The 25331-nt window shown below is 40.9% G+C and overlaps 1 protein-coding gene and 1 long non-coding RNA gene across 5 annotated transcripts in view; one reads left to right on the forward strand and one right to left on the reverse strand.

Moving 5' to 3' along the window:
* Nucleotides 1-864: 864 nt before the first annotated feature.
* NCOA6 (nuclear receptor coactivator 6) overlaps nucleotides 865-25331 on the reverse strand; it is a 73327-nt gene continuing 48860 nt past the window's right edge. For 3 of the 4 annotated variants that reach the window (XM_039498359.1, XM_039498360.1, XM_039498357.1), the window contains 5 exons: nucleotides 22102-25053; nucleotides 19181-19249; nucleotides 16622-16658; nucleotides 6567-6715; nucleotides 865-1480 (listed from right to left, as the gene is read on the reverse strand). In XM_039498359.1, the coding sequence (XP_039354293.1) occupies nucleotides 1434-1480; nucleotides 6567-6715; nucleotides 16622-16658; nucleotides 19181-19249; nucleotides 22102-25053 (3254 nt within the window). In that variant the 3' untranslated portion in view covers nucleotides 865-1433. The remainder of the gene's footprint in view (nucleotides 1481-6566; nucleotides 6716-16621; nucleotides 16659-19180; nucleotides 19250-22101; nucleotides 25054-25331) is intronic. The other variant, XM_039498361.1, reaches the window with a different exon arrangement.
* LOC120380555 overlaps nucleotides 11216-25331 on the forward strand; it is a 35372-nt gene continuing 21256 nt past the window's right edge. Inside the window, exon 1 of the long non-coding RNA XR_005587800.1 lies at nucleotides 11216-11398. This is a non-coding gene — a long non-coding RNA (uncharacterized LOC120380555). The remainder of the gene's footprint in view (nucleotides 11399-25331) is intronic.

The following is a 25331-nucleotide window of genomic DNA, read 5'->3' on the forward strand; positions in this document are numbered from 1 at the left end:
TTCAACTTTCTGGGGCAGCTCCTGACCAATCAACATTTGGCATTTTTGGCACAAGACAGCTTATTTGCCACTTTATGTTCCACAGACCATTTTTTACAAGGTGCAATATTTGTCAAAATCACCTGTGTGCAAGGTAACAGGCAACCTAGGAAGACTTGTGTCTGAGGCCATGTCTACACTTACCTGGATCGGCACTGTTGCAATCGATGCAGTTGTGTCAATTTAGCAGGTCTAGCACAGACCCCCTAAATTGAGCACAGAGTGCTCTCCAGACAACTCCGGTAGGTACTCCAGCTCCCCGAGTAAGGGAAGTCAGCGGGACAGCATCTCCCGGCAACACAGCGCGGTAAGTCGACCTAAGCTACGTCGACTTCAGTTACATTATTCACGTAACTGGAGTAGCATAACTTAGGTAGACTTACTACGGTAGTATAGACAATTTCTTACCATGAAAGCTTACCAGCACAGGAATGCTGGCCTACTTTCTTGTGTTGTACACGTGAACAAGTCACTACTGAGCACAGAATACTTACCCAGATAAAACTTCCAGGTACCAGATTTCAGAAAGTCTCCAGACCACATCCTTCTGTGCAGTATCTTCCTCTTGGTGAACACTTCCACATGGAGAAAGCTATCTTCTGGGGCACCTCGGTCCATATTAAATGAATGCAACCTGAAGACTGGGGTAGTAGGCTTTGAATATTTTCCTGCTTTGCAACAGCAGCTGCACTAGTTAATTCATTTGTGGTTAAACAATTCCTCTTTAAAGCTCCAAATAAGGAGCTTGTATGCCTAGAGCTTCAAGTAATCCATTCAATCTCCCTGTACAGCAGTATGCTGCTGCTAATAATAATACAACCCAAATTATAGGACAATAACATTTATTTAGAGCATTAGGGATTCCACATTATACAAACCCTTCAATTTATTTGTATTTCACTGGTCCGTTTCTACAACAAATACATCAGATCTACTTTATAATAAAATTATTTACATTTCCAAACTAGACTGGGTTTGCCTGTAACCCTCTTACTGCTATTCACATACAGTACTTAAAACAACAGCACAATACATCATTTTAATACCTAAAAATAGCAACCCTGTAATCTAATTTTTTTTTTTTTATGAAAAGTGGAAACTTAGAAATAAGTTTACAACTGTCTTTCCCTCCCTTGCATTTCTTACAACACATTAGCCTAATGCACTAACTCTGGACTTCATCTTATAATACCAGAGGGTTTAACAATAACCCAATTTTATATCCATTTATTTGTTTTTAGAAAAAATCTTTCACTTACTGGGAACAGTATAATATTCAGATGACTTTACTGTACATAATTTTATTATTTTTTCAAAAAAAGAAAAATCACAACTCAAAATTGCTATTGGTAAATTCACACTCATTTGCAAGTCTTGTGTTTCCATGCAGTATTTTACTTGGATTTTCTTCTTTTAGACTGCATTGCACTGGCATTCGTTTCTGAAATTAAAAGGAAAAACCTGTGGATGCTAAGCTAGTAAGCCTTTCAAGAGAGGCACACACATTGCTTTTTTTTTTTAAACACATGTTAAAAAAACATACTGTGGGGGAGGGGAATTCAGACAGAGTTCCCCAGGGCAGGGATTGTTTCTCATCTTGAGTTTTTACAGCACCTAACCCGATGGGTCCCTGATCCTGACTGAGGCCTTTAGGCAGATAGGACAATCCCAAATAAATAATGATAATAAACTCTCAGTAGCTTCTCTTGCAACGATGTGTGCAAACAGCTTCCCCGCTCACAGGGATGTTCAGAGGCTTAAAATTTGCAAAGTTCTAAGATCCTTGGCTGAAAGATGCTGTGTAAGTATTATTACTGTATTAGCTCTAGTTATGATTCTGCCATCTTGCAAAGCACTACCACAAAAAGAAATCCAGGAAACATTACACATGGCTTGAAGAACTTGAACTACACAGTTACACGTGCAGTGCTTAGGCACTCCAGAGATGGGTGCAATAGGAAAAAAAATGAATGTTTTTTGAAATGTGCCTTAAGTACAGAATCTATTGGTCCCACTACAGAGAGGGCTTGAGTCCTGATGTAACACAACTGTGTATGAAACTCTTGCTTTTGCTTAATGTATGGCTACTGTAGGGAGAATCCACTATGCTTCACTAATAACTTGCATTGCAAGTTACAAATACTGTAGCACTTCAGCTGAGGAAACAGAAGTACTTACAGAAGCTAGAGCGAAAGTAGAGGACATTTCAAGTGCACTCACAATTTCCACTTTAAAGCAGTAAGAAAAATATTGAGCAGGGACTAAGGAAACCTACATCCTTACAATTTTAACTAAATACAACATTGTAAACGTTTGTGATGATTCTTTGCCTCTTTACAATGTCTTCTGAAGACTGTCCTTCGGTAACAGTCTGCAATTTAAAACCATGGGGGAAAAACAGTGTTGCAAGGCAACAAAGCAAAAAACCAAATATTGTGTGTAATCCTGGCCTCTCATATTTAAGAAAGATGAATTCGAACTGGAACAGGTGCAGAGAAGGGCTACCAGGATGATCACAGAAATGGAGAACCTGCCTCACAAGAGGAGACTTGGCCTGTTTAGCCTAACAAAACAAAGGCTGAGGGAAGATATACTTGCTCCCTATAAATACATCAGAGAAATAAATACCAGGGCGGGAGAGGAGTTATTTAAGTTAAGGGCCAATGTTGGCACAAGAACAAATGGTTATAAATTGTCCATCAACAAGATTAGGCTTGCAATTAGACAAAGGTTTCTAACCATCAGAGGGGTGAAGTTCTAAAACATCCTTCCAAGGGAAGCAGCAAAGAATCCTGTGGCACCTTATAGACTAACGGACGTTTTGCAGCATGAGCTTTCGTGGGTGAATACCCACTTCGTCAGATGCCTTCCAAGGGGAGTAGTGGGGGCAAAAAAACTAATTTGTTTCAAGACTGAGTTTGATAAGTTTATGGAGGGGGTGGTATGAGGATGTTGCCTACAATGGCATATGGCTCATTTGTGACTGTTATTAGCAAAAGATCTCCAATGGCTAGAGATGGGACTCTAGATGGGGAGGGCTCTGAGTCCCCAACAGAACCTCACCCACTCATTCCTTCCTGACCCCAGATATGGCATTTCAGCAAAATCCAACAGCCAGAGAATTTTTTCCCAGATGTCTAGCTTTTGGATCTTGCTGAAATGCTCAGGGTCCAACTGATTGCCATACCTGGGGTTGGGAGGGAATTTCCCCCAGTTCAGACCAGTAGAAACCTCAGAGGGATTTCCCTTCCTCTGCAGGATGGGACACGGGTCACTGGATGGTTTGAACTAGAGTAAATGGTGGATTCTCAGTAACTTGAAGCCTTTAAATCAAGATTTGAGGGCTACTCAGCCAGCGGTTATTGCCAGAGTGGGTGGGCGAGGTTTTTGTGGCCTGCGATTTGCAGGTGGTCAGACTAGATGATCATGCTAGTCCCTTGTGGCCTTAAAAATCTGAGTCTATAAAACACAATGGTACGTCGTTTTGCCCATTAAATGTTACTGTATTAAAGTCAGCATGAATAAAAAATTACAAAAATTTGATTAATCAAAAGCGACAATGATAAAGGCTGCAGCCAGACATGTTCCAATAGTTCTCAAGGGTATCTATTCAGTGCCTCTACTCAAAAGTGAATGGCACTAACAGGCATGATTTATACCAACTGGAGTTTTTTGCTCCTAGAAATCAGTACCTGTCAGTTGAGTTTAGCTCCAAGCAGTCATGCAGCATTCATATCCTTTGGCCACAAGCAACACTAGCTGTACAGTTTGTTTTCTGTTTGTATTAAATAGGATTTCTGGTGTTTGGTAGAATAAATGGCAAACTTCCACCATTATATGCAGTACTGTTTCACTCACTCACTTTTGGAGCCAATAGTCTAACGTCTTCTGAACATTACTGGAATTCTAACACCGGTCACTACCCAAAACTACAGACTAGTGTGTGCTACATATGTAATGATCATGTAAACCTGACTCAGTTTGCCCACTTCTACCACTGTCCTTGGGCTGCTTCTACCTTGCTGCCTTTCAGCAAGGGCGTTGCACAAATGAGCTAGTCTGCAAAGCAACAACCCTCCCATCATTTAAATCCTTCCTGGGTAAAACCACTTCTTCCAAAATGCCTACAAGAACTAGCAAAGTATCTCTCTTCCAACAATGTCTTTTACTCCATCTTACTATGCACTAGATTTTGTTTAGAGAACTCTCCTATCCCTCACTGCACAGTGTCTGAAGTCAGTCTGTATGTTTCTTAGTGCATGGATTGTGTTTTATTTGTAATGAAAGGCACCTAACACATTCCTGAGTGCATTTAAAATAATAATTACACTTAAAAAAAAAAGTTCTCATTCACTCTTAAAAGGTAGAACAGACAGGAGTATGCACAAATTACAAACGTCTTCAGGTTCCATCAGTTCCCTAGCTAGTCATGACAGGCATAGAGGGCTTCCCATGAAAAATTCTTGGGTTTTTGTTTGTCATTTTTGTCCTGAACTTGCCCAATCATCTAAATGGGGGGAAAGGAAATCAAGCCCTTGTGTACAATTTGGTAAGCTGGACCTAGATTCTGTGGCAGCTTCAGATACATGGGGTTTTTTTGTTTGTTTTTTAAAGGAGGTTTTTATTTCATTAATAGAAAAACAAATAGTGGAACAAACATGTTGTTTATTCTGATAGTAAATACCATTTATTTTATGGTGTTCCCACATTTTTAGTTTTTAAAGTGCCTTAGTCTGTCTGTCATGTTTAGGTTTCAGAATTAATCTACTATAGTGAATGGGGCAGGTTACACCTCCCAAAGCTATTGTTTCAGGCTGCCTCAAACTCATGAAGACATCCCTGTATCATTCTACAGTCTGTTCACATTTTCAAACTTCTTTAAAACCATCAAAGATCATTAATTTTTAAAATGAAAGATGAGATTCTGGAGCACAATTATGTTACAGGAAGTGAATTTCATGGCCATGGGACCGCAGAATACATAGATACCTCAATGCAATTTTTTATACTCATTTCAGTTCTGTATTTAGCTGGAAGTGCTCTCTGGAACACTTTGAAGGTAAAAATGTAAACATTTGTAATGTTTCCAGTGTGGGAAAAGGTTGCTGAATTTAATTTGATCAATTTCATTTCATTATAAATCTGTTATTTCTTAATGTTCTATATGTTATCTTTAAAGTATTGGCTGAAAAATCCTCCTGACATTCTCTCTACATCATTACATGAGTCTAACCTACCAGACCTTTACTGACACGAGACTGATCCCTTCAGCTCAGTCTTCACTTAAAAGTTAGGTGGACGTAGGTATGCTAGTCAAAGGTGTGAAAAAGCCAGACTCTGACTGACGTAGCTATGCTGACCTAACTCCCAGTGTAGAGGCTGCTATGTTGAAGGAAGAATGTTTTATGTCAACATATGGCCTGGTCCACACCTAAAACAGGTCAACCTAGCTATCTCACTCAGGGCTGCGAAAAGGCCCTGTGCAATGTCATTTGGTCAACCTGACCCCCACTATAGACACAGCTTGGCTGACAGAAGAATTCTTCCATCCATCTACATATGCCCTCTCAAAGGGGTGGATCTATTACAGCAATGGAAAAACCCCTTCGGTTGCTGTAGTAAGAGGAGACCTACCCATAGCTACTGTCATTTGGGGATGTGGTGTTCTTAAATCAATGGGAAAAAATGAGAAGCAGTTCAGCAGTTACTCACCCATGGCTGCGATAGCTCCTGTACCTGCTGCTTGTGCCCAGCCCTGCTCCTGCCTTTGACCCAGCCTTGCCTCACTCCAGGTAACCCAGCTCCGACCCTCAGCTCTGGCATCTGGTCTCTGACCTGTGACTCCAACCACTAGGCCTGACCACTCATGTCCCAGTCACTGACATCATGAACCAGGCATTCTACTAGTGAACATGTATGTGCCACACAAATGTTGCATACTTTGTTCCTGACCATAGCCCTTAGAGAAATAAGACACTCCTGCAACTGCTGATGCCATGGGTTAATATCTGTAACTTTAGGATTTCACATGTTCTTGGACAGAACAGCAGAGGATCTGTGTATTAGCACACAAAACTCAGACTGTAATTGAGGCAGCATTCTAAGCATGCCTGAGCAGCATAACAAGACCATTTGGATTTGTGAAAGCAGATCACACACTAGAAGACATAAGCTTTTGTCTCACTTCTTTCAGACTGTAGGAAAAATGTCACTGTCTTGCCTGAGTACGCTTCTTTCAATGTCTGCCCATTACTGCCAAGAGTACTAGATTTTTTTGAATGCTATGTTAATGATTACTGCAGAAAACAAACTACAGTAGAAAATTTGCATACAAGAGATTTACTGCAGGTACTGAACTATGTAAACTTCGAAACTCCAGCCGGTCTCTAACTCATCAGTACTAACTCTAGGGTTAGGAGCATACACTGAACACCATAGGCATGGTGCACTTATTCAAATGACATTATTATTTTGGAAACTACTTCACTTCCTGCCCACTCCACAGTAAGAATGGCTGTGCATTTTACCTTTTGCCGTGCTAGAGGCAGATGATGGCCTGGAGGACCTCTTGCGCTGTCCATTCTCTACTGTTTCCTGTGAAGCAGCAGATTCCTCTGTTCTTGAATTTCTTCTACTCGGAGTTTTAGATTTTTCACAACTCTCTTTTGCCTCATTACTAATAAAGTGAGACAAAATATTTCTGGTGAAGCGCAAGAATTTTTTTTTAAATGCAGTTCATTTGCTAGGGATAAGGGAAGAGAGTATTTCAACATTCAAATGACCGAGAAATTAGGTATATTTTAAATGGTCAGCAGATATCACCATTACTGAAGTCTAGGAAAAGTCTTAGGTTACATAAGAAACTGCTATAATAAGGAAATACAGAACTGAAGTCACAGATGAACACAAGAGAGAATTGTGAACTTTTAAGAAGGGACTATTGTCAACTATTTTATACAACTACGAGTTGCTTCACTAATCTTTCTAAATGATTTATTCCCAGACCAAAACAGGCTTTATTAAGGTGGGTTTAATGCTTTAAAAGAATAACAAAGTGCAATTCTGCCATGAAAAGTTATTCTACAATGGTACTGTGGGGCTTCAGCTTTATTTTCTCTCACACCATATCTGCAGGTGTTTACATTTGTTTACATTTAAAACTGTTTACTCATTTCTACCAGCCTTGCAAACTCATCTTGTGCTCTGGGAATTAAGCTACATTATTTTCTTCTCATACACAGACACTAGTAAATTTCACTGTTGTATGCAGTGTTTTTGCAGCCCTGTTGGCCACAGGATATTAGAGAGAAGGTGGTTGAGGTAATACCTTTTATTGGACCAATTTCTGTTAGTGAGATAGACAAGTTTTTAAGCTACTCAGAGCTCTTCCTCAGGTCTGGAAAAGGTGCCACAGCTAAACACAAGGTTAAACAGATCGTTCAACACGTATTTCTAAAGGACCATTCAAGATGACTACGGGGTGTTAACGGGGCACTTCATCGGATAAAAGGGGGATCAGTGGGTTACAGATTGTTGTCATAATCCATAAATCCAGTGTCTTTATTAAGACCATGACCAGACCCTAGCAGAACAGATGCAAAACCTGCAGACATCTCTCCACTGCTACAATGATCAACATCCCCCACAACACACCTTTCAAGATCCATGGATCCTACACATGCTACTGTGTACCTCATCCAGTGCACTAAATGCCCCAACGACGACTATGTGGGTGAAACCAGACAATCACTATGCTCTTGAATGAGCTCACAGAGAAAAATTTAAAAAGACATGAAAAAAAAAACAAACCCGCATCACCTATGGGTGAACACTTTTCACAGAGTGATCACTCTGTGTCTGACCTATCAGTCCTCATCCTCAAAGGAAACCTGCACAACACTTTCAAAAGGGGAGCCTGATGCTAGACACTAAAAATCCTGACTTTAATAAAGATGCTGGATTTATGGCTTATTACAACAATCTGTAACTCACTAACCCCCCTTTTTGTCCTATGACTACAGGGGCGTTAACAAGCCACTTCACCGTTAGAAGATGGGCTAACTACTCATGCTAAACTATTTGTTCAACCTTGTGACTAGCTGTGCCACTCTGAGTTTCCTTTCCCAGACCTGAGGAAGAGCTCTGTATAGCTCAAAAGCTTGTCTCTTTCACCAACAGAAGCTGGTCCAACAAAAGATATTACCTCACCCACCTTGTCTCACCAGTAAATTTCAACAGTCCAAATGAAGCCGTCAGTGACATCTATGCAACCCTATTGTCTTCTGTGGGTTCACAAGGTAACTAAGTGGAACCAATTAAACAACTCTCTGTTGATAACACACAAGAAGGAACAGAATTCACTTAATGCCCTCTTCATGGGACATCTCTGCAGGACTAACAAGAATAAAAATGTATTTTAGTCAGCAGTCCTGAGTCTGAAAAAACACACAGAGGAGACCTGTAGATTTACAAAGGTTCTATTTTTACATAGTCACTTCTAAGAGGAAATCTTCATTTTAAGAGAGAAAACTTATACAAGTTTGTAGTTTTAACAGCTGATATCTGAAAGCCAAGGAATTCAACAGTCAAGTTATAAAGACAAAAAGGCACAGAACATTGGTAAGAATGGAAGGGCAGAGAGCAGATAACCAGGTAGGCAAATAAGTATCCTCATTTTACATATGGGAATACAAAGGCACAGAAAATCTAAATGACTTGCCTAAGACATAAAACAAGTGTCAACACCAGGCTTCGATCCCAGCTCTCCAGATCTCAGATCTAACCCACTAGATCAGTGTTTTTTAACGTGTGGGTTGCAACCCCCTGTGGGGTCACTGGAGGGATTTAGGGGGTTGCAAGCAAGGCCAGCATTAAGGGGTAGGAAGCAGGGCAATTGCCTGGGGCCCCACACCACAGGGGGCTCTGCAAAGCCAATTTACATGTTTCATGGGGGTCGAAGCCCTGAGCCCTGTGCCTGCAAGCCACGGTGGGGCTGAAGCCGTGCCTTGAGACATGGGGAGCCGACAGGGTCAGCGCTAGGTTTTTTGCCACCCCAAGCAAAACAAAAAACAAAAAAACCCCACACCTCCGAGAGCGCAACTGCCAAAGCAAACCCCAAGCTTGGTTTGCTGGTGCCTAGAGCCAGTCCTGGGGGCCGAAGCCTGAAGCCCTGATCTTAAGGTAGGCTGTCGCAATTTTTTCTAGGGGAGTCACGATTTTTTTTTTTTTTAAGTCCAAAGCGGGTTACCAGCACAAAAAGATTGAGAAACATTGCACTTTAGCCTAATCCATTAGATTAGCATTCCACATGTAGGTCCCTTAGCCTCTGTTTTCCCATATGTGATTAGTAAAATAAAGCTAATGATAATTATCTACTTCAGAAGGGTGTTGTGAGGCCTACCCAAATAACATTTGTAAATGTCTGTAAGTAAGACGTCCAGTCACTGGCAGAGGTGGAAATGGAACTGGAGGTCTGACTCCCCATACCTATGATTAATGCACAAGACTGTGTGACATTTGAAGGTGCCACTAGAGCCACTGCCCTTGCTGCTTTTACAGGGATTAGGAAATCCAAAACAGCCGGAGACAACCTTTCCTGAATTGTGTATGACCTTTAGTACTTTGCATGAGGCAGGGCTCTCCTAATGTGCGTGATATTTATGCGCAGTTCTGAAAGTCCACATTCAGCTTGGGAGGATTCCTTAACTCCATAAAAACTGACTTGCAGAAAACTTCAGAGGGATTCATAAAGTGACACGCTCTGCCAAAAAAGGAATTACTTGTTTCCGAGTCACTGATAACTCAGAAGAAAGTTTCTTGAATGCTTTTAGATCAATGTCCTAGAAGATAAAGCACAAGATGGGGTATTGGTGTCTGTTACAACCACCAAATCACACAAGAGAACAGGATGACCAGCTTCTTTGCACCTATCTATAATGTTAGGGGGGGGAAAAAGGTGTGTGATCATGGGCAACTTCAATTTGAGTGACACGTGTTGGAGGTCTCATGCTGCCAGTACTCAAACATCCTTAGAATTTCTAAATATTACAGATGACCATTTCCGAACTCAAAGTGTGGCATCCAACACAGGGGAAATTTTATATTAGACCTTGTCTTAACTGATAAGGGGGAACTGATCACAGAATTAAAAATTAATGGTTGCTTATGTACAGGTGATCATGACTTGATCACATTTATAATGTGCAAACAGAATGAAGTCCAGATTAGTAGTATATATAGTTGGTGCCAATATTACAAAGCTGAAAACAATTATGAGACAAATCATCTTGGAGGAAAAATGTAAATCAGAAACATGTGACTGATAATTTGTAATTGTTTAAGAACACTTTACTAGATGCCCAAAGAGCCACAATCGAGGAAGCAAGCTGTATTGGTTAAAAAAAGATCTGGTTTAAAGAGGAAGTGAAGGCACCTATAAATTTTTTTAAAACAATAATATATAACAAATGAAAGAAAGGGGAAGTAGATAGTAATGAATATAAATCAGAATGTAGGAATGGTAGACAAATCATAAGGGACACAAGGAGAACTCTATGGCCAGCAGAGTGAAGAACAATAAGAAGGGTTTTTTTTGGGTTTTTTTTAAAAAGTATATTCGGAACAAAAAGAAACCTAACAATGGTATTGGTCCATTACTCGATGAAAATGATAGAACTATCAATAATAATAATAATGCAGAAGAAGTGGAATTGTCCAATAAAAATTCTGTTCTGTATTCGGGGAAAAAACAGATGCTGTAGTCATATCATATAACACACTTTCCATTCCACTAGTATCTCAGGAGGATGTTCAACAGCTACTACTAAAGTCAGACATTTTTAAATCAGCTGGTCCAGATAACTTGCATCCAAGAGGTTTACAAGAGCTGGCTGAGGAGTTCACTAGACTGTTAAAGCTCATTTTCAATAAGTCTTGGAACACTGGGGAAGTTCCAGAAGACTGAAAGAAAGAATATTTAAATATCTACAGAATATTTTAAAATGGCAAACAAGATAACGGGTGATTATAGGCCTGTCATTCTGACATCGATCCCAGGCAAGATAATGTAGGATAATGTGGGAAGATGGAAAGAGGGAGTGGGAAAGGAAGGGGGAAGAGAAGGGAGATGAGGGATGGGGCATTGGGGCAAGGGGGATAAGGGCAGGGGACAGTGGGGAGAGCAACGTCGAGGGGATGAGGCAGGAAGGCAGCTACAGCAGCATTGGGAGGCATGAGAGCAGCAGCATCGTTTCAGCAGCTGGTGCCGGAGTGACCACAGCTCCCACGTTCAGGTCACCAGAGCAGCAGCTGGGGATCCCCCGTTAAGCTGGCCCATCTCTCCCCAGCACCAGCAGCCAAGGTACCACTCCAGGATGGGGAAGGTGAGAGTGGGGAGAGCCAGCGAACCAAGGGAACTGGCTTCAGCACAAGCATGTACATGCACACATTGCCCCCCCAAATATAGCAGTCAAACTACACCTATGCTTGTGTGGCTGACAGGTTGATGGTGTCAGGGAGCTGATACCCAGCTAAGCACAAGTAGGACTCCCTCTTGCTGGAGGCAGGAGTAATGAGATGACTCAGTCCAAGAACTGTCACAGTGATGTAGTCAATTAATGAAGAACTAAAGAAAGTAACATAATTAATGCCAGTCAACATGAGTTTTGGAAAACAGATTCTGTCAAACTAACTTGGTATCTTTTCTTGATGAGATTACAAGTTTGGTTGATAAAGGTAATAGTGTTGATGTAATATGCTTAGACTTCTGTAAGGCGTTTGACTTGGTACCACATGACATTTTGATTAACAAACTAGAACAACATAAAATTAACACCGCACACATTATGGATTAAAGCAGGGGTTCTCAACTTTTACGTGGGGGGTCACAAGCTGTCAGCCTCCACCCACAGAGCCTGCTTTACCTCCAGGATTTATAAGTGTTAATAATTTAAAAAATGTGTTTTTAATTTATAAGGGGGGGTTGCAGTCAGAGGCTTGCTGTGTAAAAGGGGTCACCAAACAGAAGTTTGAGAACTACTGGATTAAAAGCTGGCTAACTGATAGGGCTCAAAAAGCAATTGTAAACAGGGAATCATCATCTAACAAGTGCGTTTCTACTGGGTTCCAACAGGGATTGGTTCTTGGTCCTACGCTATTAACATTTTTATCAGCGACCGGGAAGAAAACAAAATCATCCCTGATAAAGTTTGCAGATGACACAAAGACTGTGGGAATAGAAAATAATAACGAGGACAGGTCACTGAACAATCTGGATTGCTTGGTAAGCTGGGCACAAGCAAACAGTATGTGTTTTAATAGGGCTATATGTAAACATATTGTGATGGGGCAAGGCCAGATGGCTGCAGTAAAGTAGTGAGGAACAGGTATGTTAGCCCCAGGCTAAACTCCTCCCTGGTACCATGGCAACCAAATGGCAGTTGCTCCAGGTTAATCAAGACACCTGGGGCCAATTAAGATCTTTCTAGAAGGCAGTGGAGATAGTTACATTGATTGGGACACCTGAAGCCAATCAAGGCCTGGCTGGAACTAGTTAAAAGCCTCCCAGTTAGTTAGTGAGGTGCGCATGTGAGGAGCTGGGAGCAAGAGGTGCCAGGAGCTGAGAGTGAGAGGTGTGCTGCTGGAGGACTGAGGAGTACAAGCGTTATCAGACACCAGGAGGCAGGTCCTATGGTGAGGATAAAGAAGGTGTTTGGAGGAGGCCATGGGGAAGTAGCCCAGGGAGTTGTAGCTGTCATACAGCTGTTACAGGAGGCACTATAGACAGCTGCAATCCACAGGGCCCTGGGCTGGAACCCAGAGTAGAGGATGGGCCTGGATTCCCCCCAAACCTCCCAACTCCTGATCAGACACAGGAGGAGTTGACCCAGACTGTGGGTTCCACCAGAGGGGAAGATCACTGAGGTGAGCAAATCCGCCAATAAGCGCAGGACTCTTGTCACAATATACATCTAGGAACAAAGAATGTGCCCATACTTACAGGACAGAGGACTCTACCCTGAGAATCACTGACTCTGAAAAAGATGTGGGGGCTGTGGTTGATAATCAGCTGACCATGAGCTCCCAATGCGATGCTACGGGCCAAAGGGTACTGCGATCTTTGGATGCATACATGGGGAATCTTGAGTAGGAATAAAGAGGTTATTTTATCTCTCTATTTAGCAATGGTGTAACTGCTGCTGGAATACTGTGTCCAATTCTGGTGTCCACACTTCAAGAAGGATGTTGATAAATTGAAGAAAATTCAGAGAAGAGCTAGGAGAAAGATTAAAGACTTAGAAAACATGGTTTATAGTTAGGGACCTGCCAAATTCACAGCCATGAAAATGTGTCACGGACCATGAAATCTGGTCTCCCCCCGTGAAATCTGGTCTTTTGTGTACTTTTACCCTATACTATACAGATTTCACGGGGGGAGACCAGTGTTTCTCAAATTGGGGGTCCTGTTCCTAAACGGAGTTGCAGAGGGGTTGCAAGGTTATTTTAAGGGGGTCGCAGTATTGCCACCTTTACTTCTACACTGCCTTCAGAGCTGGGTGGCCGGAGAGCAGCAGCTGTTGTCCGGGCACCAAGCTCTGAAGGCAGCGCCCCGCCAGCAGCAGTGCAGAAATAAGTGTGGCAATACAATACCATGCCACTCTTACTACTATACTGCTGACTTCAGACCTGGGTGGCTGCTAACTGAGGGCCCAGCTCTGCAGGCAGCAGGGCAGAAGTAAGGGTGGCAATACCATACCATGCCATCCTTACTTCTGCACTGCTGCTAGCGGCAGCTCTGACTTCAGAGCTGGGATCTCAGCCAGCAGTTGCCACTCTCCAGCTGCCCAGCTCTGAAGGCAGCGCCGCCACCAGCAGCAGCACAAAAGTAAGGGTAGCAGTACTGCAACCCTCTCCTACAATAACCATGCGACCACCCACAACTCCTTTTTGGGTCAGGTCCCCTACAATTACAACACCATGAAATTTCAGATTTAAAGAGCTGAAATCATGAAATGTATTATATTTAAAATTCTATAACCATGAAATTGACCAAAATGGACCGTGAATTTGGTAGGGCCCTATTTATAGTGATAGACCCAAGGAGATCAATTTATTTAGCTTAACAAAGAAAAGGTTAAGGGGTGACTTGATTACAGTCTGCAAGTACCTACATGGTGAACAAATATTTGATAATGGGCTCTTCAATCTAGCAGAGGAAGTTCTGACATGATCCAATGGCTGGAAGTTGAAGGTGGACAAATTCACACCAGAAATAAGGTGTAAATTTTTAACAGTGAGGATAAGAAGTCATTGAAACAATGTACTAGGGGTGGTGGTGCATTCTTCATCACTGGCAATTTTTAAATCAAGACTGGATGTTTTTCTAAAAGATATGCTGTAGGAATTATTTTGGGGAAATTATCTGGCCTGTATTATACAGGAGGCTAGACTAGATAATCACTATGGTCCCTTGTGGCCTTGGAATCTATGAATAAGACAAACAAACATATTTGGAGTTCCCAGACACTTTGGAGTCACATAATGTGTCAGAGTTATGAAAATGTTCAAGTGTGGTAACCTCACGTTGTGAGCCCTCATATCTCCCATATGTCTGGTTTGTTAGCCTCCTTTTATCAGAAAAATTCTGCACTAGAAGACTCTCTCACCCACGAAATTGCAGTTTAGCTTTGCTGAAGCTAAAGGGAGATTATAATGGTAGGCAATCTCCAAACTTAACTATGAAATTACAGTGAGAGCCCAGTGCATGCAACAAGCTGAGTTAATTATTTAAAATAAACGATCAACAGCCCCAGGAACTCTCTTTTTTTTGGCCTTCAAGGAGGGCTACACCTAAGGAGGATTCAGGGAGGGTGCTCCGACGGCCGAAGGCAGCTCTGGTTCCTCCCTCCTGGCCAGGGGCAACCCCAGAGCCCGCAGAGGTTTATAGCGTTAGCCCCCATTTAGAGCTTGGTACTCCCCACTATCCCAATGGGTCCAATGTGGGCAAGGTTTACCATCTGCCCTGGCTAACAGCTATTCTGTTGCATTTAGAAGAGCATGAAAGATATGACCAGTAGTCTTAGCATAACTATTTTCTCTGTCAAAAGTCTAGCAATATTTCTATCATTAGATACTCCTATAGTCAATTTAAGGTTCCCACTATTAAACGGTGTGGCCCAAAACATCAATAGACCAGTACTATTATGAAAATCATACTTCATCCTGACGTTTAACCACCTGAGTTACTGAATACATTAGCCAGCACCTGTCCACGTATGTTCTACAAGACTCTGCCAATATCAGTTTTCAGCAGAATAAATGATAGCAACCATATACAAAGTTCTGGTTCAGGCTGATGTACAGAAGGGATTCCCTGGCCTGCATCTGAAGGAGGTCTCATGGCAACCTCCATGAGATGCTTCCTGAGGCAGAGAGCCCAACCCTTCTTGGGTACGGTTGAGGAAGGACTGATAGATACTGCACCTGGCCTTCTCCCAAGCAGAAGCGGTAGTGCTGATGTTTGTCACTGTACGGCATAGTACAGTACCCGTGTTTGGATATCGGGGGCAGGGAGAGCAGAGACAAAAAACAGGCCTCCAAACTAGCTATTCTACTCTAAAACGACTAGAAACTACCTAAAAACAATAAATAAATTTTATCAATACATTGATAAAAACTAACTATATACAAGATACCGGGCACGGTGGCATGCGCCTATAATCCCAGATACTTGGGAGGCTGGTGGATTGCTTGAACTCAGGGGTTCTGGGCTGCGATTCGCTATGCCGATCGGGCATCCAGTACCCCTGACAGCCTGGCCAGCGGGTGGCTGAGGGAATGGCTAGAAGAACACGAATGACATGTTGTGATCGGCGCGCCCTCTCTCTGTGAGGGCTGATGGACTGATCTGACAAGGTGATACACAAGTTTGTTTGAGGGAGTGCGTCACAAGCAAATGGACACCAATCATTCCGAACGGGACCATGCAATGGTGAGAGGGAACTGGAGACGCGATCAGTCCACCCCGCCTTGGACGAAACTATGAGTCGAGTCAGGGCGCATGCGCAGACCAACGGACACTACTACTTTTACATTCTCAGGCTCTGGATGCATGGTGCACATGAGTAAACCCTCAGTGAAATATAACAGGGACCATCACTTGAAGAAGAGCTGATTAATAACGCTAAGGTATATAAACTACTTTCAAAATTGCCTCTGCAGATCCCCACTTTTGGGAAGTACACACCAACAATGCTGCTGATCTGGAATTTTTTGGAAAGCAGTGACCATTGGAACCATACAACGATCCTCACATAGAGCAGAACCTACAGGTATATAAGGGAATGCTGTCCAGAAGTGTAGGAGCACATTTGGGAGTCTTAATGCAATAGTATCCTACTTTAACAACACCTCGGCTAACCAGTCTCTTCAACAGAGAAAAAAGATGTGTGGCCAAGGAGAAAAAAGAGGCTGTGGCAATAAAGAATTTCTTGAAAGTTGTATGATTAAGGCAAAGTCAAAGAGAAACAGACACCCTCCAAAGAGAGCTACATTCATCCTGAATCTATAACGACTATTTACTTACCTTTGGCCAGCAACTATTGCAGCATTTGCTTCAAGTTCTGTAAGAGAAAAAGATACATTTCTAACCTGCTGCGGAAATATATACATGTTAAAAATCAAGTATCTGGAAGATATGGGACTGCTACCTGTAACATAGGCTTTGGGGGGAAACTATGAAATACACTGTAGGATTATCTCACAACATTTCATGGTAATGTTAAGACACAGCAGAAATATACACAGGCGCATCTATATTTTAAGAAACCTAGACTTCGTTTTAAATATTCTCAGTGTAACATACAGTATAATTTTTTTCTCATTAGTATAACTTGATCCCACCCTTTCCCTCAAAATAAACACAACCTTCCAGGCACCATTACTTATCTCAGATCACTTACCCTAAACTGGGTTGGTAAAATAACTTCCCTACTCTACAAGACAATTGTTACTCTCAAACTAAACAACCCTATAGCTAGGAAATGCCATACTGGATCAGACCAGTGATCCAGCTAGCCCAGTATCACATCTCTGACAGTGGGCATCACCATCTATATCAGAGAAAGGTACAAGAAACCCCGCAGAAGGAAACTGTAGAATAGCCTGCTCACAGGGAAATGTTTTTCTTAACGTTCATTTGAGTTAGTCTTTGCCTTATGCCCAAGGGATGAAGGCTTATATCCCTTCCAAAGGGGTTTCTTTTTTAAATCTTGAAAGTATAAGTCAGGATATTCTTAATATAAATGTACAATCCGAGTCTTGCTAAGCTCCTGGCCTCAAAGATAGCTTATAGCTATGAGTTTCAGTCTTGTTGTGTATTGTATGAAAAAGTATTTCCTTTTTTTCAATTTTAAACTTGACATCTTTCAATTTTATTGAATGTCCCCTTGTTCTTACATTATGAGAAAGGATTACTAGAAGCTTCTGGTCTGCCTTCTTCATACCATTCATTATTTTGTACAACTTTTGTATGTGCTCCTCTCATATGTCTCCTCTCTATGGTAACCAGTCCCATTTAATGAGATTTTTTCCAGGTCTCTAATCTTCTTGTTGCCAGTCTCTGAATCCCCTCTTTTTTGGCTAAGTCTTCATTGAGACAGGGTGCCCAGATCTGAACACAGTATTCCAGACAAGGACATGTCACTGATTGATAGAATAGTGTTATAATTTAATATATTTTCAGTATTATTCTCCACTCCATACTGAAATATCCTAAAAAAAATTTCACTTTTCTTAGCCACTGCTGCACAAAGCACTGACAAGCTTTTCCTTTAAGAATGATTTAACAATGCCTGTTGACTTTTTAATTAAATGTAATTTTTCTACAGTGTGTTCCAAACATGACAGTTTGGAAAAGAATTTTTAAAAAACTCACTAAGAAATAAGGAGAGTTGGCTTATCAAACCATTGGATTTATATTCTTGTCTTACCCACAAGAACAGAAAAGCAAAACAGACTGAATATGCTAATCTAGAGCAAGAGACTGAATTCTGAAATTACTAGAAATTTTCCTTTCATGCAGAATTCTATAAGCAAGGATAATATTCCATAATAAAAATCAGAATAGCAGTTTCTTCGTGTGAACTTCCTGTGACACCCACATCCCCCCAGCTTGATGAGCAGAACATAACCCCAAAAGCATGCCTGCCTGTAATTGTTTTCTTTTATTTAAATGGATATTTCTGAACAAGTCAGTGCAGTCTTTTCTTCAAGTCCCATTTCCAATCACACTAAGGCCTCAATCCTGCAAACACACGCGCTGAACTGTTTAATGGTCCCATCAATAACAGTGGGGCTACTCACATGTGTGTGTTTTTAGGATTAAGGCCTCAGCAAGATTTGTATGGTTTTTTAAACAGAATTTAATATGTCTATATCTTAGATGATAGCAAATAGTTCTTCCCAAAGGCAGCAAGAAAAATGGATCAGTGCAAACACTGCTATAGGTTCACTAAAAAAAACACTAGTAGAAAAGAAAATTAGATTTTAGGGCCAGAATTTCAAAAGGGATCAAGTACCCAGCAGCACATATTTAGGCCTCTAAGGATGTGGACAGTTTTTCAAGAGCACTCAATTTCCCAGTTAGGCACCTAAATGGATTTCAAAGGTCTTCAGCACCCAGGAGCTCCCATTTAACACCTCTGAAAATCATCTAGGTATCTAAATGGGAGAACTGAGTTCTTTGGAAAATCCAGCCCTTAAAGTTGATGGCTGAGACTTTCCAAGCTGTCCTGGGAGAGTTAAATATACCACCATTAAAATAAATAGAAAATGTGTCTAAATCCCCATCACTACTTTGAAAATTTCAACCTACATTTCAAAAAACAATATAGTCTGTTCACATAAATTAAAATTAAGGCATGCAGGGTAAAATGCTTAAACAGCAGGACCCACCCAAGCTGTCATGCTGATCATTCCCATAAATTTATGAAATAACTGTTTCACTGAATAACAGTATCAAAACTGTTTCAGTAAGGACAGTGTGTACAATCAACAAAAGGCAACTGCTTCCCAGAAATGCAAAATAATGCAAAGTTGCATATATAACGCATAGGCGTATGCTGATTTCCACAGTAAAAATTACCTGTTCTTTGAACAGCACTTTCTGGTGTTGCAACTGGCGTTTCCTTCTGGGTTAAATGTTGTGAAGATGCTAAGATAAAAGGGAGGGAAAAGTCAGCACTGATTCACTTTTCTTTCAAAAGCAATTACAGGATTTTTTGCCTTGCACGATCAGCCCAGCCTACACAGCAATATGATAACCTAAGACTGATTGCATCTAAGACTTCTCTTTTTGAGGGAGGGGCGGTGGTAGAAAAACCGAAGAAAAAAATTTCTGCTTGTTTTTTGCATTTAAAAAATTGGATTTCTCCAATCCATATACAGTTTGGTTGGTTGGAGAATTGGTGAAATTAGATATCACATGAGATAAAGGACTGAAAAAGTTAAGGGATTTTCATTTCGGGTTTTTTTTTTTTTTTTAAATTCTGGTCTTTCTTTGGTTTTAACAATGCTATGACTCCAATGCCTAATAAACATTTGGGAGAAAGGATGTCGATTAATGTTAAACACTCTTACCCTTTCAATTAAATTGCAAGAGTTCAAAATACATTGCAGAGATTCTCAAGAAGATCTCCAGAAAAACCAACGAAGACCTGACTTAATATTCTTTATACTACTAAGTTAAAAATAAGCAGGGGAAAACAGCCTTGTTAGAAAAAAAGCATGCTAAATAATTCAAAAAGAAAATAAATCCAAAACTGTTTAGGTCCGACTTAAACAACTGACTATATAAAACTTTAGAGCCATAAAATTATACATACATCTTGAGATAAAACTGAAAACTCAGTTCTTCCTTTAACTGCATGGCAAGTCTAACTGAAATTTGGTGATCTTCCTTCAGTGGCTGATCCCACTGCCAAAATCTAAAGCAGCATAGAATATGCAACTATCTACCTCTGCTTTACAAGTTGGTGAACTCAAGTTGCAGGATAAAGACAATCTTGAATGCAGCTTCTTCGCATATAAAAAGGCTTTTGCTTTCACCTTTAAAATATCATCACCTCTGGTGTGGAACTGCTGCAGCAATCATCAGCCCTTTTAGTATTTCAAAGTTAAATGTTACCACACCATGTTACGGGTTTATAACTACTGCCTATGTTACATAACCAGCTGGGCTGGAAAAGGTTACATGGCCTTCAGAATGTTTAAAAAAAAAAATGGTGTGGCGGGGGGAGAAGACGGGGGTTCCTGTTACTTTTCAGTGAGACATGGAGTTTTCAGGTGTGGAACTGCAGCTTTCTGCAAACATTAGAACAACTATCTATTTTGTATTCTTGAAATAAAACCTACATAATTCCTGGGGTTATATTCCCACGAACTAACAAGGTCACTCTACCATATTATATTTTATGCTTCCAATGAAAGCTCCTCTCTCTGTAACTAAATTACACGTCTGTTCCCATTACTCGTCTCGGTATTTATCTCACATACTGAATAAAAGGAGCAGCAGCAAAGTTACTTGGAAAGTAACACAACATTGTTTGCCATCAATGTTTTAGAGGAAGATAGTCATGGCTAACTTTTGTTAACAGCTTTTTCCCCCCACTGTGGAATAATGTTAAGACATCTAATTATCTGATAAAGCTATCAATAATACTTCAGGTGAAATTGTGGCCCCATTCACATCTATGGAAAAATTCCCATTCAATGGTGTCAGTATTTCAATTCTGGTGTCCAAATTTCATGATATACAGCACTAATGGGAAATGCTTCCAAGAATTTACTTCAGAAGCCATTTTATTTCCATTCCATTTTCAGGGGGACTATAAAAATGACAGCAAAAATTAACTGGGTCATCTTAAAACCTGTTCAGCTGCTTGAACAGTAATAGTGACCAAAAAACCTAGGTTAGACATCAAGATACTTTTTGTACTCACATGACATTTACTCATAATTACATCTCGCTGTTTTGTGTCTCTGAAATGTGGATATTTAAACTCACTCTTTTTAAGTGAAAAAAGAGAATATTAAAAAAGTTGCTGCACATTGATGGTAATTAATAGTTTCCAGAAAGGGTTAACATTTTTAGAATGGTGACCTTGTGCTCATGCTCACAGTTAAGTCTTCTTACCCACATTTAATTCTTTGAGACAAAAGTTTTACTTCATATACTAATTTGAAAGAAAAATCACTCTAAACATAATACAAAAACAAACTTGCATTCTCTGGCAAGAATATTTCCAATCCATACAGAATTTTCCTGGTTGTAGAATTGGTGAAATTAGAGGTCACAAGAGATTGAACAACAGAAATTGTACGTAAACCTTTTATCATCTTTACATGTGTTCAAATACAACTTTTCTCCCTACTTTTGATCTTTAAGTGAAATTATTCATGCATTATAGCATCAGAGCACACAGCACTTGAAATCTCATGCTAAGTATTTTGCTTCACAACAGGATTATGGGGAAGAAATGGTTTTGAGCAAGTAAATTTGTATTTTGAACACAAATATATCTTTCAGATCTACTGCAGGTGGCAAAAAATATGAATTTCACATAATAAAATTATTTAAAAATTGGGAATATTTTTACAAGCTTAGCAAGTAGAAAAAATTTATGCAGCCTCTTAATACACTCAAAGACTCTCATAAAACTGAACTGAAATCACAATTTTTATGAAGACGCTTTTTGTTTCTGTTTTAAGAGCTGACCGACAGCAATTCTCTTATGTAAAAATTGAGTTAAATGTGGGAACAAGAAACACTTTTTTAAATAAAAATAAGCTATTTTCAGTGTAATGTTACAAGCACAGTTATACCATTCAGATGCTATAAAAACAATGCTCTAGGAGCAGCAACTGGGTTATATTACCCTCTGTTGAACTGTTTGGGTTTTATGCTAATTGCAAATGCAGATTCCTAAAGCTCCACATATCAGCTGAATTTCTGGCTCATAATTGTAAGAGGTGGCGGGAGAATAACAGTGCACACAGAGTACGTACCTATATTCTGTGGCAATTCCTGATGTGCTCCTCCTTTTTCCTCCACTAAGCCAATCCCAATTTGCTCATCTGGTAAACCACCACGGTTACTATTAGTGCTTGGAGCGGTGGGTGCAAGCTCTGAGATTATAGGAGTGGTTACTACCGACAGTACATTCGTGGGAGGAGTGTTGCTTGATAAGCTTGGAGATACAGAAGCAGAAACAGTAGCAGCGGTGCTAACACTCAAATTCCCAGGCCCAGAAGTGCTCTGTCTTAGAAGACTGAGTGCTGGAGGTGTCACAGTTCTATTGTCTAGCTCTACAGGTAATTGCTCTGTTCCCAGACTATTAGGGACTGATATTTCTAGCCCCTGGCCTTCAACTTCTCCATCCAAAGAATGTTGTTCCTCCCCTTTTTCAAGGGAGCCTGTAACTTTTTTACATGCTTTGGTCAGCAAAAATTGACCAATCTTGTCCACTTTTCCCTTTCCCTTACCGGATGAAACTGGACTTCGCCTGTTTCCAGAAGATCCCGGACTACTTGTTAGAAGAGATGTAACCACAGCTCCAGACTGTGTCGCCGTTACAGAGCACTGATCAGCTGATACACTAGCTTGAGAACTGGACTCATCTTGGTTAAAATCTTTGACTTGTTGAACATGGGGATGTGGAAGAACATTTGAAGATGCCATAGACGAGGGAGAAGGAAGTTGAATAGGAGCTGCCAGTGGATTAAGAACCAGTGACCTGCTTGTTGGTATACTAGGGACAGGACTGTTAGGAGGAGCAGGTCCTGATGAAAACTTTATGTTCTGTGGTATGTGCAGAGGACCAACAACTGCAACTGACTGAGGCATTAAATTAGAGTTAGAGGTCAATGGTGCAGTTGGAATTGTACTTGGCTGTGATCCTTTCATAACCTGAATGATTGAAGATGAGTTTATAAAAACTGGTGTAATGAACTGAGGCCGGGAATTAGACTGAACTGCTGATTGTCCCTCAGAAACCATAACTTTGTTACCTACATTGGGCATTGTGACGACCGTAGAGACTAATGTAGGCTGTAAATGAGATGGTAATGGTGTTGATGTGTTAGCAGAAGATGTAATGGGGTTTGAAGTTACAAAAACTGTTATCTGATTGGGTGGTAAAGAAGTGGAAATGGAGGAGGAGCTAACAGGTCTTTGTATTACTGGAGGGACATTCTGTGTAACATTTAAATTCATCTCTCCTAGTTCTTGGTGCACTTGAGTTGAACCGGCTTCATTATTCTGAGGCAAGCTTAAGGAACTAGAAGGTTCTTTGCTTGAAGAGGAATCCTGTAGTGGAGGAACAACAGCTATCTTCTTTAGCTCCTCGCCAGAGGTTACCATTGATGGTAATTCAAGACTGGTGAGCCCAGGAGGTTTAATGGTTACATTGGGAGCTCCAGAATTATCAAGAAGTTGACTTAAGGAAGTTGGTGCCTCTCTCATAGTCTTATTCTCCTCCAAGCTGGGAAGCTTGTTGGTATCTAAAGATGGCTCATCTTTTTTTGGTTGCTCTTCAGGTACCAACATTTTGATTTCTTGGCTGGGAAGGCCTTTTAGTTCAATATTAGGCTGGTCTTTGTTACCCTGGACAACCTGTGTACTTTGGCATTCATTGTCTTGAGAAACATTAAGGCTCTCTTTGCTATCTTCAGGAATGCCAGTCATAACAGATACAGAAATTGCTGGATTCTGAGTATTCAGCATGTTGTTATTTGGAAAACTTGTTGTCACAGGTGTTGGCAAAGAAGTTGGACCAACTACCATATTTCTTTGTAATTCCATGTTTTGCAAAAGTGATGGGTTCTGCGGAGTCGGCAATGCTAATTTAGCTGCTTTTGAATTTTGTCTGCCAGGACTTGGTGTGGTTTTCCTACTAGATCCAGGACTGGACCTTCTGCTATTGCTTGGACTTGCTCGCTTTGTTCCTCCAGTGTTGGCTTGCTTTCCTGAATTGACAACAACAGTATCCAGCTTGTGAGACTGTGGAGCAGCAAAACCAGACTGATTGTTAATTGTGAGATTTGATGGGGCTTGTCCAATGGCCTTCAAGGTAGTTGGATTAAGACCCTGTTGATCAAATCCTCTGTTAAGATTAGGCCTTGGAGGCAAAGGAATATTAATTTGGGGAGGAAAGAGACCCGCAATAGAAGCATTAAGTCTCTCTGGAGATAAGCTTATTTCTGAAGGTTCTGTGCTAGGTGGACGATTATTAGGAGTCTGAGGATAGTATGGTCTTGGGCTTGCTCTGTTTGGGGTTTTAGGCCTTGAAGTTTGAGATGGGGTGGCAACATTTGGGAAATGGTGTGTATGAGAGCCAGGTAAAGAATTAGATTGCTGTTGAGGACTTGCACCTTGGGAAGTTGAAAGTGGAGAAGGTCCAGGTTTTGGCCCCGTCATCATTAACTGAGTTTGTGAAACTACTAAATGAGAGGTCATATTATTTTGAGCCCCTGATGCCGGTGGCCCGTCAGCTCCACTTCCTTCTGGGAGAGAGGGTACTGATGAAACTTCTCCCAGTGGTGAACTGGAAGGATTCTGTACATTATCTTGGTAAACCATCTTTCTTGCACTATTCCCCAGAGGAGGATTGCCTGGCAAAGAAATTCTTTGCTTATCAGGAGATGGAGGTACTGATCCAGGACCTTGTAAACTAACCATTACTGACATGTTACCACTCTGCTGCATTGGCATTCTTTGAGTTTCTGGATTTAAAGGGCCCCTAGGTGGATGAACACCATGTGGCACAGGAAGCCTGACTGATTTAGGATCCTGTTGCATCATAAGCATCATCATCATTTGTTGCTGTTGCTGCTGAGTCTGTGGCTGTGCCTGGGGTGGGGGTGGTGGTGGTGGCTGCTGCTGCTGCTGCTGTGCATGTTGCATAAGTTGAGGTGGCATCTGCTGTAGAGGCCTTTGTTCAACTGGCTGAGATGGATAACCTAAAAACAGACACCAAAAAACCCTATAAGTTATTCATTCTTAGAAATGTCAGAAAAAACAGTATTTGTGTGACCAGCTCCAACAGATAAATAATGTTTCTTTTGTATCAGTGTAACATGACAGTGTTTTCTTTAATTAATATCTACAAGTTTATACTCACTCCTGGGTTACAACCCCCCCGGACAAGAACCATTTTACTGAGGGAAAAGATTTAACACAAACAAACAAAAAACCCACATGTGCCTTGAAGGGGCTTATATATAATGCTTCATTTAAC

Source organism: Mauremys reevesii, linkage group 13 (genome assembly GCF_016161935.1).
Source record: "Mauremys reevesii isolate NIE-2019 linkage group 13, ASM1616193v1, whole genome shotgun sequence".
Taxonomy (NCBI): Eukaryota; Metazoa; Chordata; order Testudines; family Geoemydidae; genus Mauremys; species Mauremys reevesii.